This window comes from Scyliorhinus torazame, chromosome 3, assembly GCF_047496885.1.
Source record: "Scyliorhinus torazame isolate Kashiwa2021f chromosome 3, sScyTor2.1, whole genome shotgun sequence".
NCBI lineage: Eukaryota > Metazoa > Chordata > Chondrichthyes > Carcharhiniformes > Scyliorhinidae > Scyliorhinus > Scyliorhinus torazame.
Window position 1 is genome coordinate 186447049 of NC_092709.1, and position 13559 is coordinate 186460607.

Here is a 13559-nt window from a genome sequence, read left to right on the forward strand (position 1 = left end):
TCCCAAAACCCAGCTATTTTAAAATACCTGGAATATTCCCAGATAACAAAACCTCCAACCCCAGCTCACCCATGATTATTTTTGGGTTCATTCCTCCCTCTTCCTGCTGTCCAGTCTCCAAACCCAAGCCCTTTGATTTATCCCTGTGACAGCACTACTGTTATCGAAGCCTGACCCTTGCCAATACCCCGATATTGCTACAGCATCTTCCAATTCAGTATCAGTTATCTTCCAACTTTCTGTCTGCCTGAGGCCCAAGAGAAACAGGAGAACAATGTTAGAAGTAATTTTGCAATCTGGGGCTGCTGACATGGATTACAGTGAAAGGAATTAAATTCATGGGGGTCTGTGTGGAATTCCTGTGAGATGCTGCTGGTAGGCACATCCTCATGCCAGCAATGAAAATCTGTGTAACAGAACATTTGTGAGAATCACACAGAGATCTTGAGACAAACGAAAAGAGATAAAAGATCAAAGGGAGCTTAAGAAAGAGTAAAAGAGAATCAATGAATAAATGGATTTGGGCTGTGAGGTGCAGACATTTGGCCTTGGATCCATACACTGTGTTAGTTTAAACACCCTAAAACATGGGGCCAAAGAGTACCGGGGGGGGGGGGGGGGGCGGTGATTGGCCACCCACCCTGATGGCAGTCAAATTCTGAAGTTTCCACCATTATAGAGTAGGCAAGCACCTGAGAATGGCCTTTGTTGCACAGAAGCTAATCCATCCCTGTTAATGAGGTATTTTCCCACTGACTCCAGCAGGGCCAGTGCTAGAGGACAATGGCAGATGCAATCCTGGCATATCCGCCAGTATTATGGCTTGTGCGTTTTTCAAGGTCTGTGGTGGGAATGGAAGAGAAAGAAAATATACGGAGAGTACAACACAAAAAAAGAATGGATAATAAGAAAATGAAGTGAAATGGCTACAGGAAGAGGTTTTATATTGTTTGCGCAAAATGTCAAGGGAGATCAATTATTGTGGGTGCAAGGAGAGGCTTCAGAGATAATATACAATGTGTTATGTAGTACAACACTATCATTTCACAAGCTATGCCTTGGAGTTCCACTGGTGTAGATAGATTGATAGATAGATAACTAGATAAGCATATAGATAATAATTCATTGTTAGTGGATTACATTACATGATATATATGTTTTTCCAGTATTATTGTACACCTCGTCGATGATGAATTCTGACACAGGCCTATCCAATGTGCTGTTTCAGCAACAATATTTAAACAGCCCATAGCTAGAAGTCCAGACGCAGCTAATCATTGACAGAGATCAGATATAACCACGCACTTAAACTAGTGCTTGGTTCATTTTTAATGGAGCCAGTCTGCTGTGTTTCAGTGTTACTCTTACAATAATGAACTGACTCCGATCTGTTTTGGGATCCACACCCACAATGACTGAGTGTGGGTTAAGGAGACTTTTCCTAGCTCTCTTTTTGCTTTATATTCGAGCATCTGTTACTGTTCAAGGAGATCCAGGTGCAGGCAAAATTGTCTGGGAAAACAAATGGAGACACAATTATAAAAGAAATAGTGAGCTTTTTTTGTATGACACCTTTCCGAGAAACTTCATGTGGGGTGTGGGAAGTTCTGCATTTCAGATCGAAGGAGGTTGGAAGAAGGATGGAAAAGGACCTTCTGTCTGGGATCACTTTACCCACATGGAATACTTCAGATTCAACAATGCGACTGCAGATATTTCCAGTAACAGCTATGCCTTCTTAGACAAGGACTTGACGGCTCTCGAATCCCTGGGAGTCACTTCTTATCTGTTCTCCATCTCCTGGCCCCGGCTATTTCCAAATGGAATAGTGGGATCTGTCAACGACAAGGGTTTTCAGTACTACAATACACTTATTGACTCCTTGATACAGAGAAAAATTATTCCCATCGCCACACTCTACCACTGGGACCTGCCTTTAGGATTGCAAGAGCAGTACGGAGGCTGGAGCAGCGAGGCAATGATTGAGATATTTAATGAATATGCTAGATTCTGCTTTCAGGCGTTTGGGGATCGTGTTAAATTTTGGATCACCATCTACAATCCTTTCCTAATTGCCTGGAATGGATACAAAACAGGGGAATATCCCCCTGGGCAGAAAGACAACTCTGCAGCAATGTATACTGTAGGGCACAACCTGATTAAGGTAAACAAAAGAGAACATTTATTTATTTTTACTTTTATTTAAAATTACAGAAATGTTCCTCCTGTAAAAGAAGGGGTATCTGTTTTTCTCAAAGCTGAATGACATATGATTGAAATTATGGGAATATACAGCCTTGATTTTTGGGACCATTAATCTGTTAGTGGATCGTTAATTATAGAGAAAAACAGACATTCTCCTGATTTTATAATAAAAACAGAAAGTGCTGGAAATAATCAGCATGTCTGGCAGCATCTGTGGAAAGAGAAACCGAGTTAATAGGCAGGATTGTCTATGGCGTTTTGCGCTGCTCGCCCATCTCACTCCGGGAAACCCGTCACGGGGGGAAAAACCGGAAAATCCTGCTCAACGGTTTGAGTCGGGATGGTATGGTGGTCCAGTGGTTAGCACTGCTACTTCACGGCACTGAGGACCCGGGTTCAATTCCGGCTCTGGGTCACTGTCCGTGTGGAATTTGCACATTCTCCCCATGTGTGCATGGGTTTCACCCCCCCCCCCCCACAACCCAAAGATGTGCAGAGTAGGTGGATTGGCCACGCTAAATTGCCCCTTAATTGGGAAAAAAAATGAATTGGGTACTTTTTTAAAAAAGAATTATTTTTTAAAACGGTTTGAGTCAAATATGACTCATCTTCTGAACACCTTGCGGTGTCTTGGGTCGCAGTATTTTGCATTTCTTCTCCTTTTTTCATGGAAAGAAGAATTTACGCTGGATGATGTTCATGTAGCTCTTGACCTATTGCCTTTCCTCTGCCTTGAATGCCCTCAATCCTATTCAAGTGTTTCAAAGGGTATCGCCTCAAAGGTTGTGAGATTGCTCCTCCCCTCCCCCCAATTTCTTATTATGCTTAAGTGACTGTATAAAACTAAATTCTTATGGCCAGGTAACCTGACTCCAGACTAACATTAATATTGTGTAAAAGGTTTTTAAAATTGCTTTGTATAACTTTTAATTCAAATAAGAAGCACTAAATAAATCCCTCATTATTTATAATTTGTCCCCTACAATGTTTATTTTTCTGAAAGCAATCTATGGAGTAGATTCTAAAGTATCTAAGCAGACTTAACTGTAGAAGGGGTGTCCAATCGTTTTGTTATTATACTCCATTTAGTCGTGTAACCTGGAATCCCATGAGGGCGGCACGGTGGTTAGCACTGCATCTCACAGCACCAGGTTCAATTCTGGCCATCAGTGACTGTCATGTGGAGTTTGCACGTTCTCCCCGTGTCTGCGTGGGTTTCCTCCAGGTGCTCCGGTTTCTTCCCACAGACCAAAGATGTGTATGTCAGGTGGATTGGCCACACTAAATTGTCCCTTAGTGTCCAACGGTTAGATGGAGTTACAGGGCTAGGGCAGCGGAGTGGGACAGGGTAGAGTGTTCTTTCGGAGGGTCGGCGCAGACTTGATGGGCTGAATGGTCTCCTCCTGCACTGTAGGTATTCTATGATTCTATGCTGCCAGTTATGCACTATCCAACATGTCAAATGTATACTAGAACCATGTATGATGGAGTACCATGGGAACATCAACTACAATTTTGGAATGGAACACAAATGTATGTATCCCATTTAAAGGTATTCTTTGATAATAGTATACAAGGGTTTACTCCAGTCCTGGTGCTTTTCAGCAACATAGTAACAAGCTGGGTGAGTGGATGTTCCTGCTTATTTTAAGTTTGTCCAGAGATTATCCTCCCACCTTTCCTGGAGTAAATGTTTTGAAGTATCAAAAAGTGACCAACTGTCCTCTGGGATTGCCGTGTAATTATGTCCACTGTCCCGTGTCCTGGGTTGAATGCATCCAGAGCATAATTTTTCATGTAATTTGGGCATTTAAATCTTGTACATGCGCAGTGACTGATCTCCTCCCGTTTTCACCCCCTCCCTGCTTCCCTATGTCACAGCTTTACTTATTTTTCTTTCCGAGAGTTGGTCACACTGGTGTGTTTTAATGTGAAACAAATCACTATTTCGGTCATTTTTTTTGTTTGGGATTTGAAGGACTCTGTCATTTTATTAATTACTGATTAATAATTGCTGCTTATTCTCTCCCACACCTTCAAAACAAAACTAAAACCAGGGTTTTAGTTTGAACGCTTCTGAACCAAGGAGAACTTTATAGGAGGTGATCAAAGGTGCTCAGTACAATGTTGTGCAGGAGGAGACGAGAAGGAGCAGTTTTGCAAGCAAAGAATGAACAAATTTGCCTTTAAGTAACATCTTATCGAGCCTTAAGAACTGCCAAAGTACTTCTCACCCAATGGATTATTTTTTGAAGCCACATTGTGTGGTTAATTTTACAAAGTTGGCTTTCGCATAGCGAGATCCCATAAACAGCAAAATAGCAGGAAAATAACTCCAAATGTCAGAAATCTGAAATAAACAAAATCCATCGGAGATGCACAGGGGCATCCAGCACCCGAACAGAGAATAAAACAGGTTATGATGTTTCAGGTGTACAACCCTGCTGTAACCAGCTGTGAATATCCAACTGTTTCTCTATTTTGTCCCACAAATCAGAAGAATGACTATTTTGGCGGTGGTGGTTATAGAAGTGTCTGCCAATATCCAGAGAACACCATGGTCATCTTCCCTAGGCTCCAAAGGATTTTGTTATATTCAAATAAAAATCAGATGAGGTATCAGTTTAATATCTTATCTCAAAGAAAGCACCTTTGCCAAAGCGGTTCTCCCTGAGTGGTACATTGTTGGTCTGAATTATGCTTTCAGGTCCTGGAGTATGACTTGAATCTATCACCTTCTAATTCAAAGTCAGCTGTGCTCCAAATGAAATAAGCTGACACCGTGCAAGGAGAGTTCCAGTATTCAAGGAAGGGGTATCTGAGGTGAGCTCATCAACAGATTAGATGAAGGGGAACCACAGTGGATCAGAGTCAGAAGAACAGTGCATGTGCATTGGAATGTAGGACTGGAGGGGATTGCAGGAGTGAAGTGGAAAGCAGGTATGGAGGGAGTTGAAACAAGAATGAGGAAAGAAAGAATCCGATTCAATCGCCAGCCCATGCTGAAGCAGCTAATCTTGCCCTCAATACCCTGCCCTCAATAATGTACCCACTTTTTATTCCATGTTCTCAGGATGTGGGTACCACTGAAAAGATCACATTTAGTGCCCACCCCAAATTGCTGTGAGAAAGTGCTACTGGGCTTTCCCATTGAAGTATTAGCGTCTTTGTTGTGATGGTATCCCCACAATAGTTAGGTAGAGGAATCCAGGATATTGATTTAGCAGTTGTGAAAGAACGATGATATGCAGCTCAGTTAGGATGGTGTGCAATGTAGACAGAACTTATACGTGATAGGATTCCCATGATACTGCTGCTTCTGTCATTCTCAGAAATAGAGGTCATAGGAGAGAGAGTGAGATACTGTTGAAGTAACCTTGATGATTTGTTGCAGTACATTCTTTTCTTTTTAAATTTAGAGTACCCAATTAATTTTTTCCAATTAAGAGGCAATTTAGCGTGGCCAATCCACCTACCCTGCACATCTTTGGGTTGTGGGGACGAAACCCATGCAAACACTGGGAGAATGTGCAAACTCCGCATGGACAGTGACCCAGAGCCGGGAACGAACCGGTGCCGTGAGGCTGCAGGGCTAACCCACTGCGCCACCGTGTTGCCCCCTGCTGCAGTACATTCTGTAAATCACACATATGGCGACCAGAAAATAAGTTGTGACATTGGCACCCATTGAACGAACTGTTCATTCCTCGATGTTTGAGTTTCTTCAGCGCTATGCAACTACGCATATCCAAGAGGGTGCTGTATTCCATCAAACCTCTGACTTGAGCCTTATGGATAGTTGAGAGGCTATAAGGGTCAGCTATTGAGCCACGCTGCTGATATTATTGGTCCAGTTCAACTTCAGGTCGGTGGAGATTCTTAGGATTTTTATGGTGGAGGACCAAGCAATGATTGTGCCACTGAAGGGGGTGACTTCAATAGAGAGTAAAATTGGACTGCATGTTAAATGTGAGGCAGACCTAATCTTCTGCAGTGCAAACTAGGTTCAAATTACAACCCATCTCTCTCTTGCCATTTCTGTTCTTGTCCTTAGTCCATGTAACAAATTAGCTGTGATCTGCTTTCTCAATACAGATCAGTAATTTCCTTGGGACCAATCCACCACATAGCTCCCTCCCACCCCACAACTCCACCACGTTGGCTCAATACGGCACCATCCAGTGCACTACAGCCAGATGTTTAGAGGATCCTATTGCCTTTAATTGTAACAATATTTTGAACGACTTAATCATATTCCTGCCACCACAGCTTAAGGCAGCAAATACACTGCGAATTTCATTCAAATTGGACAGGAGCATTTATTCTCAGCACATGTGGTGCCTGTCAAATAGATGGAAAGAGAAAACCCCACATGGAGAAACAAGATATTTTGCATTCTCCTGTGAGTTCACTTGCATACTGTTTTTCTGCCTATTGTTTTTCATTCTTGGATCATCCAGTAACTGTGGATGGTTAAGAAATTGTGCCAAAAATCTGCACTTGTACGTAACAGCAGGTACTAAGTCATTGTAACTATGGGCGCGATTCTCCAGTCTTGTTATGCTCTTGCTCAAGCGAAACCCATCCGGCGGTGAATAACGGGGGAGGCCAAAAACGAGAACCGTGCCAGGCGGCAAACGGTTTGCGATGCAACTGGCCCGCTCCCGCAGGCGAAATCGGGATCTCGCCGTAGCGTGGCAAGAAACCAATTATCACTACTTAAGCCTTATTTCCATACAATTAACGGGAGCCAACCCTTATCCTATGGCCTCCTGTCATTCAGCGGCCTCCCCAGCAAGTGGTCACGCTGGTGCCGATTAGTACTCCTTTTGAAAAACGTGAACCTGGCGGAAGGGCTTCTGTGGGGAGCCGAAGAGGTGGGTAGCCATCTTTGCTCAGAGGCAAAGAGCCCAGGGGGTGCTTGGCTTGACAGCCCAGTGCTCGGCGGGGGGTGGGCTGCCATGGGAGGGTGGAGGGTGCTGGCGAGGCACCTGGGGTGCAACCGCATGCGGCTGCTCCATACCAACCCCTGGATCATGTGTACACGTTCCTGGGGCAACCCTTGTCCCTGCCTGTCTGCACCATTGACCACCCATAACCCCCACCAACAGTCAAGGCCTCTGGCCATGCGGCTGAAGACTATCTCTAATAGGGAATTGGCAATCGTGGTTAAGGGAGCTCTTCACACAATCTAAGTGGATTCCCATGGGTGGGCTGGCCATGTAGCATGTGGGATTCTTTGCCCAGAATCCCAATCACACCTTGATGCCTGGACACTCTGCCTGAACACTGCAGGAGGCAACACCAGCTGTGCCGTCCTGTCTCATGTACTGGATGTGAGAGGCAGCCTCATCAGAGGGGTGGAACTCGGGGGAGCTGGTGGCCACTGTCGCCGCCCCATGGGACAGGTCCGGGTTGGCACTCAGTTCCCCCTCCTCCCGGTAGGTGCCCATAGGGCCCTGGGGTTCACCTTGGGATGGAAGGAAAGCTGGTTTGAGCTCCGGCTGCCCTTGCATCATCTGTCACTGCCAACCCTGGCGGTTCCCCATGGTCCGCACCATCAGTGCCAACGCCCTCAGCGATGCTCCTCAGTGACTGGGACATGCTCTGCAGCGCCTCAGCCATTCCCATCTGACATTGGGCCATGTCCCATAGAACCTCATCAAGGTCAGCCTGTTACTGGGTCACATCCCAGTTGGACATTCTGCTGAGACCCTCGGCCATGGCCGTCACCGACTGCGCGACGCCTTGGACTCCTTCACTCATAGTGCCGACGTCATGGTCCAGGCTCTCCACCTCTGTGCCACGCATTGCCGGCAACATCTCCTGCGCCCGTAGCCTCTGGGACTCCTCCAAGTGGCTATGGATCTGCTGGAGTGTCGCTGACATCATCCTCTAAACGTCCCAGCCGCACCCTGTCATCTCCGTCAGCTCCGGGATGTCCTCTTCCACATGCTCAGCATCAGGCTGGGACCCAGCTGGGTCCTGGGATCCAGCAGCCCTCTGACTGCTGTCTCGCTTGGGGGTTCCTGCCTCCACCTGAAGTGCATCATCAGCAGTGTGGTGCTCACCAGATTGTGACCCAGAAGCCTGACCACTACCATGTCCCACCAAGGTGCGTGTATCTGCGCTAGTGGAGGAAGGGGACGGCAGCTGCCAGTCTGGGCCCACTCCTGGCTATTGTTGGAGAGCTTTTCCTGAGGAGACAGAGAGGGCATTGTTAGCCACACACGTGTTCACAGTGGTGGGAGGGGGCGTGAGAAGGAGGGCTTGAAGGGGGAGGGGGTAGATGCTTCCGTGGGGAATGGGGAGTGGTCTCGGGGAGGAGGGTGTGTCTGACGGGGTGTATGCTGTTTACCTCCTGACAGGGAATCAGGTACCGGGTTCAACTCTTTCGGTACAACTACCTAGTGCCGTCAAGCGGAAAGGGTACAACACGCGCACGGGAACTGTGTGTGACCTTTTCTTTCTCCCTTTCATTACCAGAGAAAGTCTGTTCAGCCACAGGAACGGGGACAGTGCTAGGAAACGCTGACACTGAGGACTCGGGGCTCGAAATGTTGCCACTTGGATCTTCCAAGAGAATAAACGCACGCCTCGCGCTTCCCGGTGTAGGTCATTGACCTTCTTCCTGCACTGGAGGCCAGCCCTCCTGGTCACACTCCGCGAGCTCATTGCCACTGCCACCTCCTCCCAGGCAGCACTGACTTTCCTATGGCTTACCCTCCTGGAACCTTGGGGGGGAACAGGACATCCCTCCTGCCCTTGACAGCGTCTAGCAGTCTCCCCAGGTCAGCCTCCCTGAATCTTGGGGCTGGTCTCCTGGGCGTCATTGTTTCAAGCTGGCTGGGGTTGGCTGAGCAAGTGCAGCTTAAGTAATTTTCGACCTTGTTAGCGGGGGGCTGGCAATCGTGGTGATGGCGAATCAGCTGGTGAGCCTTCATTTGCGGCGAGAAACCCGTGAGGCCTCGTTAAGTGGACCAATTAACGTTGAATAGCATTGCCAGCCTCACTGAGCCAGCAATTCCTACTCGCTACAACACTTAGGCGCCATTCTGCGGAAAGATTTCTATGTTTCACCAACAGAACTGTTTTCAATTTTCGTTACCCTTTTAGTTTGAACGGCAGTACTGCACCACCTAGTGATCAGTGACGAGAAAATACCAATCCCCTCAGGAGAAAGATTTTTGAAATGAAATTCCTAAAAGTTCAAGGCCGTGTACAACTCAAAGTTACACAGTGCCACTAGTATTACTTTCTGAAATGAATGGCGCGATTTAACAAAACAATTTCAGAGTATGGTTTTGGGCAGGTTTAGCGGAATCTTTCTCGGCAGGCTGTTCAACTATACTTTGCCTTTTTGTGGCCTTGGCGAGGAACATCCCAGTGAGGCTGCAATTTAGGCACAGTGGTATTGTTGCATGACTAATAATCCAGAGACCCAGGTAATGCTCTGGGGATCTGGATTTAAATCTCACCATAGCAAATGGTGGAATTTAGAAACGCAATAAAACATCTGGAATTGAAAGTCTAACGATGACCATGAAACCATTGCAGATTGTCAGAAGAACCCACCTGGATCACTAATGTCCTTTAGGAGAGGAAATCCGCCTGCCTTACCTGGTCTGGCCTACATGTGACTCCAGACCCACAGCAATGTGTTTGACTCTAAATGCCCTTTGAAATGGCCGAGCAAGCCACTCAGTTGCATTCAACTGCTACAAATGGGGCAAAAAGGAATTAAAGCGGACGGACCACCCGGCATTAACCGAGGTACCAGAAATGATAACAGCAAACCCAGCCCTGTCCACACTGCAAAGCCCTCCTTACTAACACCTGGGGTCTAGTGCCAAAATTAGGAGAGCTGTAGGAGGGCATGCCAGGAGCAACACCAGGCATTCCGAAAAATAAGGTGTCAACTTGGTGAAGCTACAACACAGGATGACTTGTGTGCCCAACAACATAAGCAGCAAGTAAGAGACCGAGCTAAGCAAATCACACAGCCAACGGATCAGATCTAAACTCTGCAGTCCTGCCACATCCAGCCATGAAAGATGGTGGACAATTAAACAACTCACTGGAGGAGGAAGCTCCACAAATATCGCCATCCTCAATAAGGCAAGGCTGATGCATTAGCAACCATCTTCAGCCAGAAGTGCCCAGTGGATGATCCATCTCGGTCTCCTCTGGAGATTCCCAGTATCACAGATGTCAGTCTTCAGCCAATACGATTCACTCCACGTGATATGAAGAAGTGGCTGAAGGCACTGGATACAATAAAGAGCCCTGAAAATATTCAGGCAATAGTACTGAAGACTTGTGCTCCAGAACGTGCCACGCCCCAAGCCAAGCTGTTCCTGCACAGCAACAACACTGGCATCTACTCAGCAATGTGGAAAATTGCCCAGGTGTGTCCTGTACACAAGAAACAGGACAAACCCAACCCGGCCAGTTACCACCCTATCAGACTACTCCCCATCATCAACAAAGTAATAGAAGGAGTCATCAACCGTGCTATCAAGCAGCACTTACTCAGCAATAGCCTGCTCACGGACGCTCAGTTTGGGTTCTGCCAGGGTCACTCAGCTCCTGACTGTGGTGATGTGCATCACTGTAAATACATGTAAGCTAGACAGACCCTAGAGGGAGCACCAGAAACATCACACACACACACTCAACCAATAGATAAGTTAGATAGGAGGCGACCAATGGACATTCACGATACACAAGGAGGTGACACGACCACAGGGGGGCATTACACCAACCCATACATAAAGGACACCACACACATGATCACCCCTTTGGCCAGTGGAGACAGTCAGTGAGGAGAGGCACAGGGTTGATTCATTATCACACCCACCACATTGAAGACAGCAGCTGGTTAGTCAGTTAGGTAGCTACAATAGGATTAGCAGTAGTGTCGAACTCAAGTTATAAAAGTGTACATAGTGTAAATAAATGAGTTGAAGTTATTTACACGTCTCGACCTTCCTTGACAAATGCATCACAAGTAAGCCGCTTATGTTACGAAGGAAACATAACAAAACATGGTACCAGGAGTGAACTGCTTAAATCCAGATAGCCATACCTCAGCGTACAGTGACAACCAGCAATACCCAGGCAAGATGTACGGGCTCCCGGTTCCGCAGCAGCTCCAGTGCCACGGCGATCTCCGCGAAATCTGGCAGCGAATCCGACAAACGTTTGAATTCTACCTGGTGGCAGCCGAACTTAAAGACCTGGCCGATAATGAAAAAATAGGGTTTCTCCTCACCATCGCCGGTGCAAGAGCAGAAGAAATCTTTTAAAAATTCAAGTTCTCCAAGGGGCAAAACAGGTACGACTTCCAGGCAGTCCTGGACAAATTCGGCAAATACTGTGAGGAAAACACACTCCAATCAGCAAGGAAAGGTAAGAGAAGCACCAGTACTCACCTCGAGGCCGAAATCCCGGACCAGAGAGCGATTTCGGTTGAGGTCGGCGGCCATCTTGCTAAAGGGACTACACTAGCGCAGTTGCGCGAGAAGTGCGCAGAACCGGAAGATTTGTTTGCACATGCGCAAGACGCCGTGCATGCGCAATCAAGAAAACGGCCATCGGTAAAGGAACATCGATCTGCGCATGCGCAAACGCTTCCTACATGCTACGTCACGCGCGTCATGACGTCAGAGGCCCCAGACCACACCAATTTAAAGGGGAAACGTCCCAAATCCAATTTAAAGGGGAAACATCCCAAATCAAAGAAAAAATCTTTTAAAGCTGTAAAATAACCTTCCTTCACCTGGAATGACAGCGCAATGCCTCAAATTGAATCAGGAAATGAATTTAACCTCCGAAGAACCCTGCAACAAGCAGTTACCTACACACAAACTGATGATTCCGACCTCGAATACTTCAATACCGACCTTTACATTTTTTCTGGACCTCGCAAGCCCAATGACAGCTCCATGGTCCTAGACGACTACGACTCGGACGAACCTTTCGTGTTGCACATTGGCGACCCCCGCATTGAATCCGACGCAGATGCGGATTCATTTTTCGGATTTGAGGATCTTCAACCCAGCAGATATGACGTCCCAACTCATCAGTGCAGGATGATGCTGCAGCCTGAAATTAAGAGACAGAAAGCGGTACAAGCCCACAGAGAGCGGCCTGCTGCCACACACAGCGTGGTCCACTCCCCGCTCAGGGTTCCCGACTCTACGAAAGAAGACATGCAAGACTCCACACCGCAGTCCTTGCAGGAACAAGACGTGACTCCAGTGTCGCAAGACTCCACAGCAAGCTTGTGAGCAGACTCCACAATTGCAGAAACGCATGACTCCGATGCGCAGTCTTTGCAGGAACAAGACCATGAGGGTCTAGCAACCTCCTCTGACCAACTAGCGGCAGACGATGCAAGTCTGCCATGCTCACATAAACAGCAAGAAGGCTATAACAGTCTACCACGCTCCACTGCACAGCAGGACGACCATGATGGTCTATCATGCTACAATGAAGGGCACAGTGCTGATGACTGTTCAAGCCCAAATGAAGACAAGCCAAAGGAATCGCCTCTTCCAAGCCCGAAGAAAAAAGGATTATGCGCTGACCTTCAGGATCATTCTAGCCAAAGAGATATTAATAATGCTGCACAGTCACAGAAGGATGCTGAGGATTTGCTAAAGAAATTGCTTGTATGTCTAACTTGCAAGGAGCAGACTGAAAATTGCCATTGCTTTAGTACGGATTGAAAAAATGGACAAGACATTGATCCTCATTAATGGAAATAGCACAACCTGAATCATATCTACAGCAGGGACAACTGTCTCCCTTCAACACAAAACCGCAAAGTCCCAACTACAGAGACCAGAAGTTAGTCAGTAATGACTCTTCAACCCCTGATGGGAATATTAATCGCATTGAACCTCTGCACACTCCACTGATAAATGAGCAGAACATTGGAGCAAGAATCCTGAGGACACCGACATCGAGTAGCCAAATAAAGCACTTAAAACCCGCAGCAGTTTCAAGTGAACCAAGTGTGCTTTCCACTAATGGTGAAGATGCAGATAAGGTCGACCCGATTATCCATTGTACCACATTAACGCCAGAGATTAAGCATTTATGTCTGGGGAGTAGAATGTGGGCAATTGAGAACAGTAAAAGAGAGACTGTGACTGTGCCAGTCCCAGCAAAATCAGAGCCAGAGACTATGAAGGCATGTACATTAGAAAAGGATGCATATGAAGTAACTGAGAAGAAAATTGAAACGGACTGTTCTTTGGAAACTAGTACAATGACAAAAGAAACATTGGATCTAACATTTGATGCCCTACATATGGGAGAAATTGAGGGAAATGAACAAGGTTCTG

General features: G+C 46.6%; 1 protein-coding gene across 1 annotated transcript in view; it reads left to right on the forward strand.

The window, feature by feature from the left end:
• Positions 1 to 1321: 1321 nt before the first annotated feature.
• The window catches only part of LOC140408835 (beta-klotho-like), a 44298-nt gene continuing 32060 nt past the window's right edge, over positions 1322 to 13559 (forward strand). Inside the window, exon 1 of the mRNA XM_072496589.1 lies at positions 1322 to 2164. Within this exon, the coding sequence (XP_072352690.1) occupies positions 1412 to 2164 (753 nt within the window). The 5' untranslated portion in view covers positions 1322 to 1411. The remainder of the gene's footprint in view (positions 2165 to 13559) is intronic.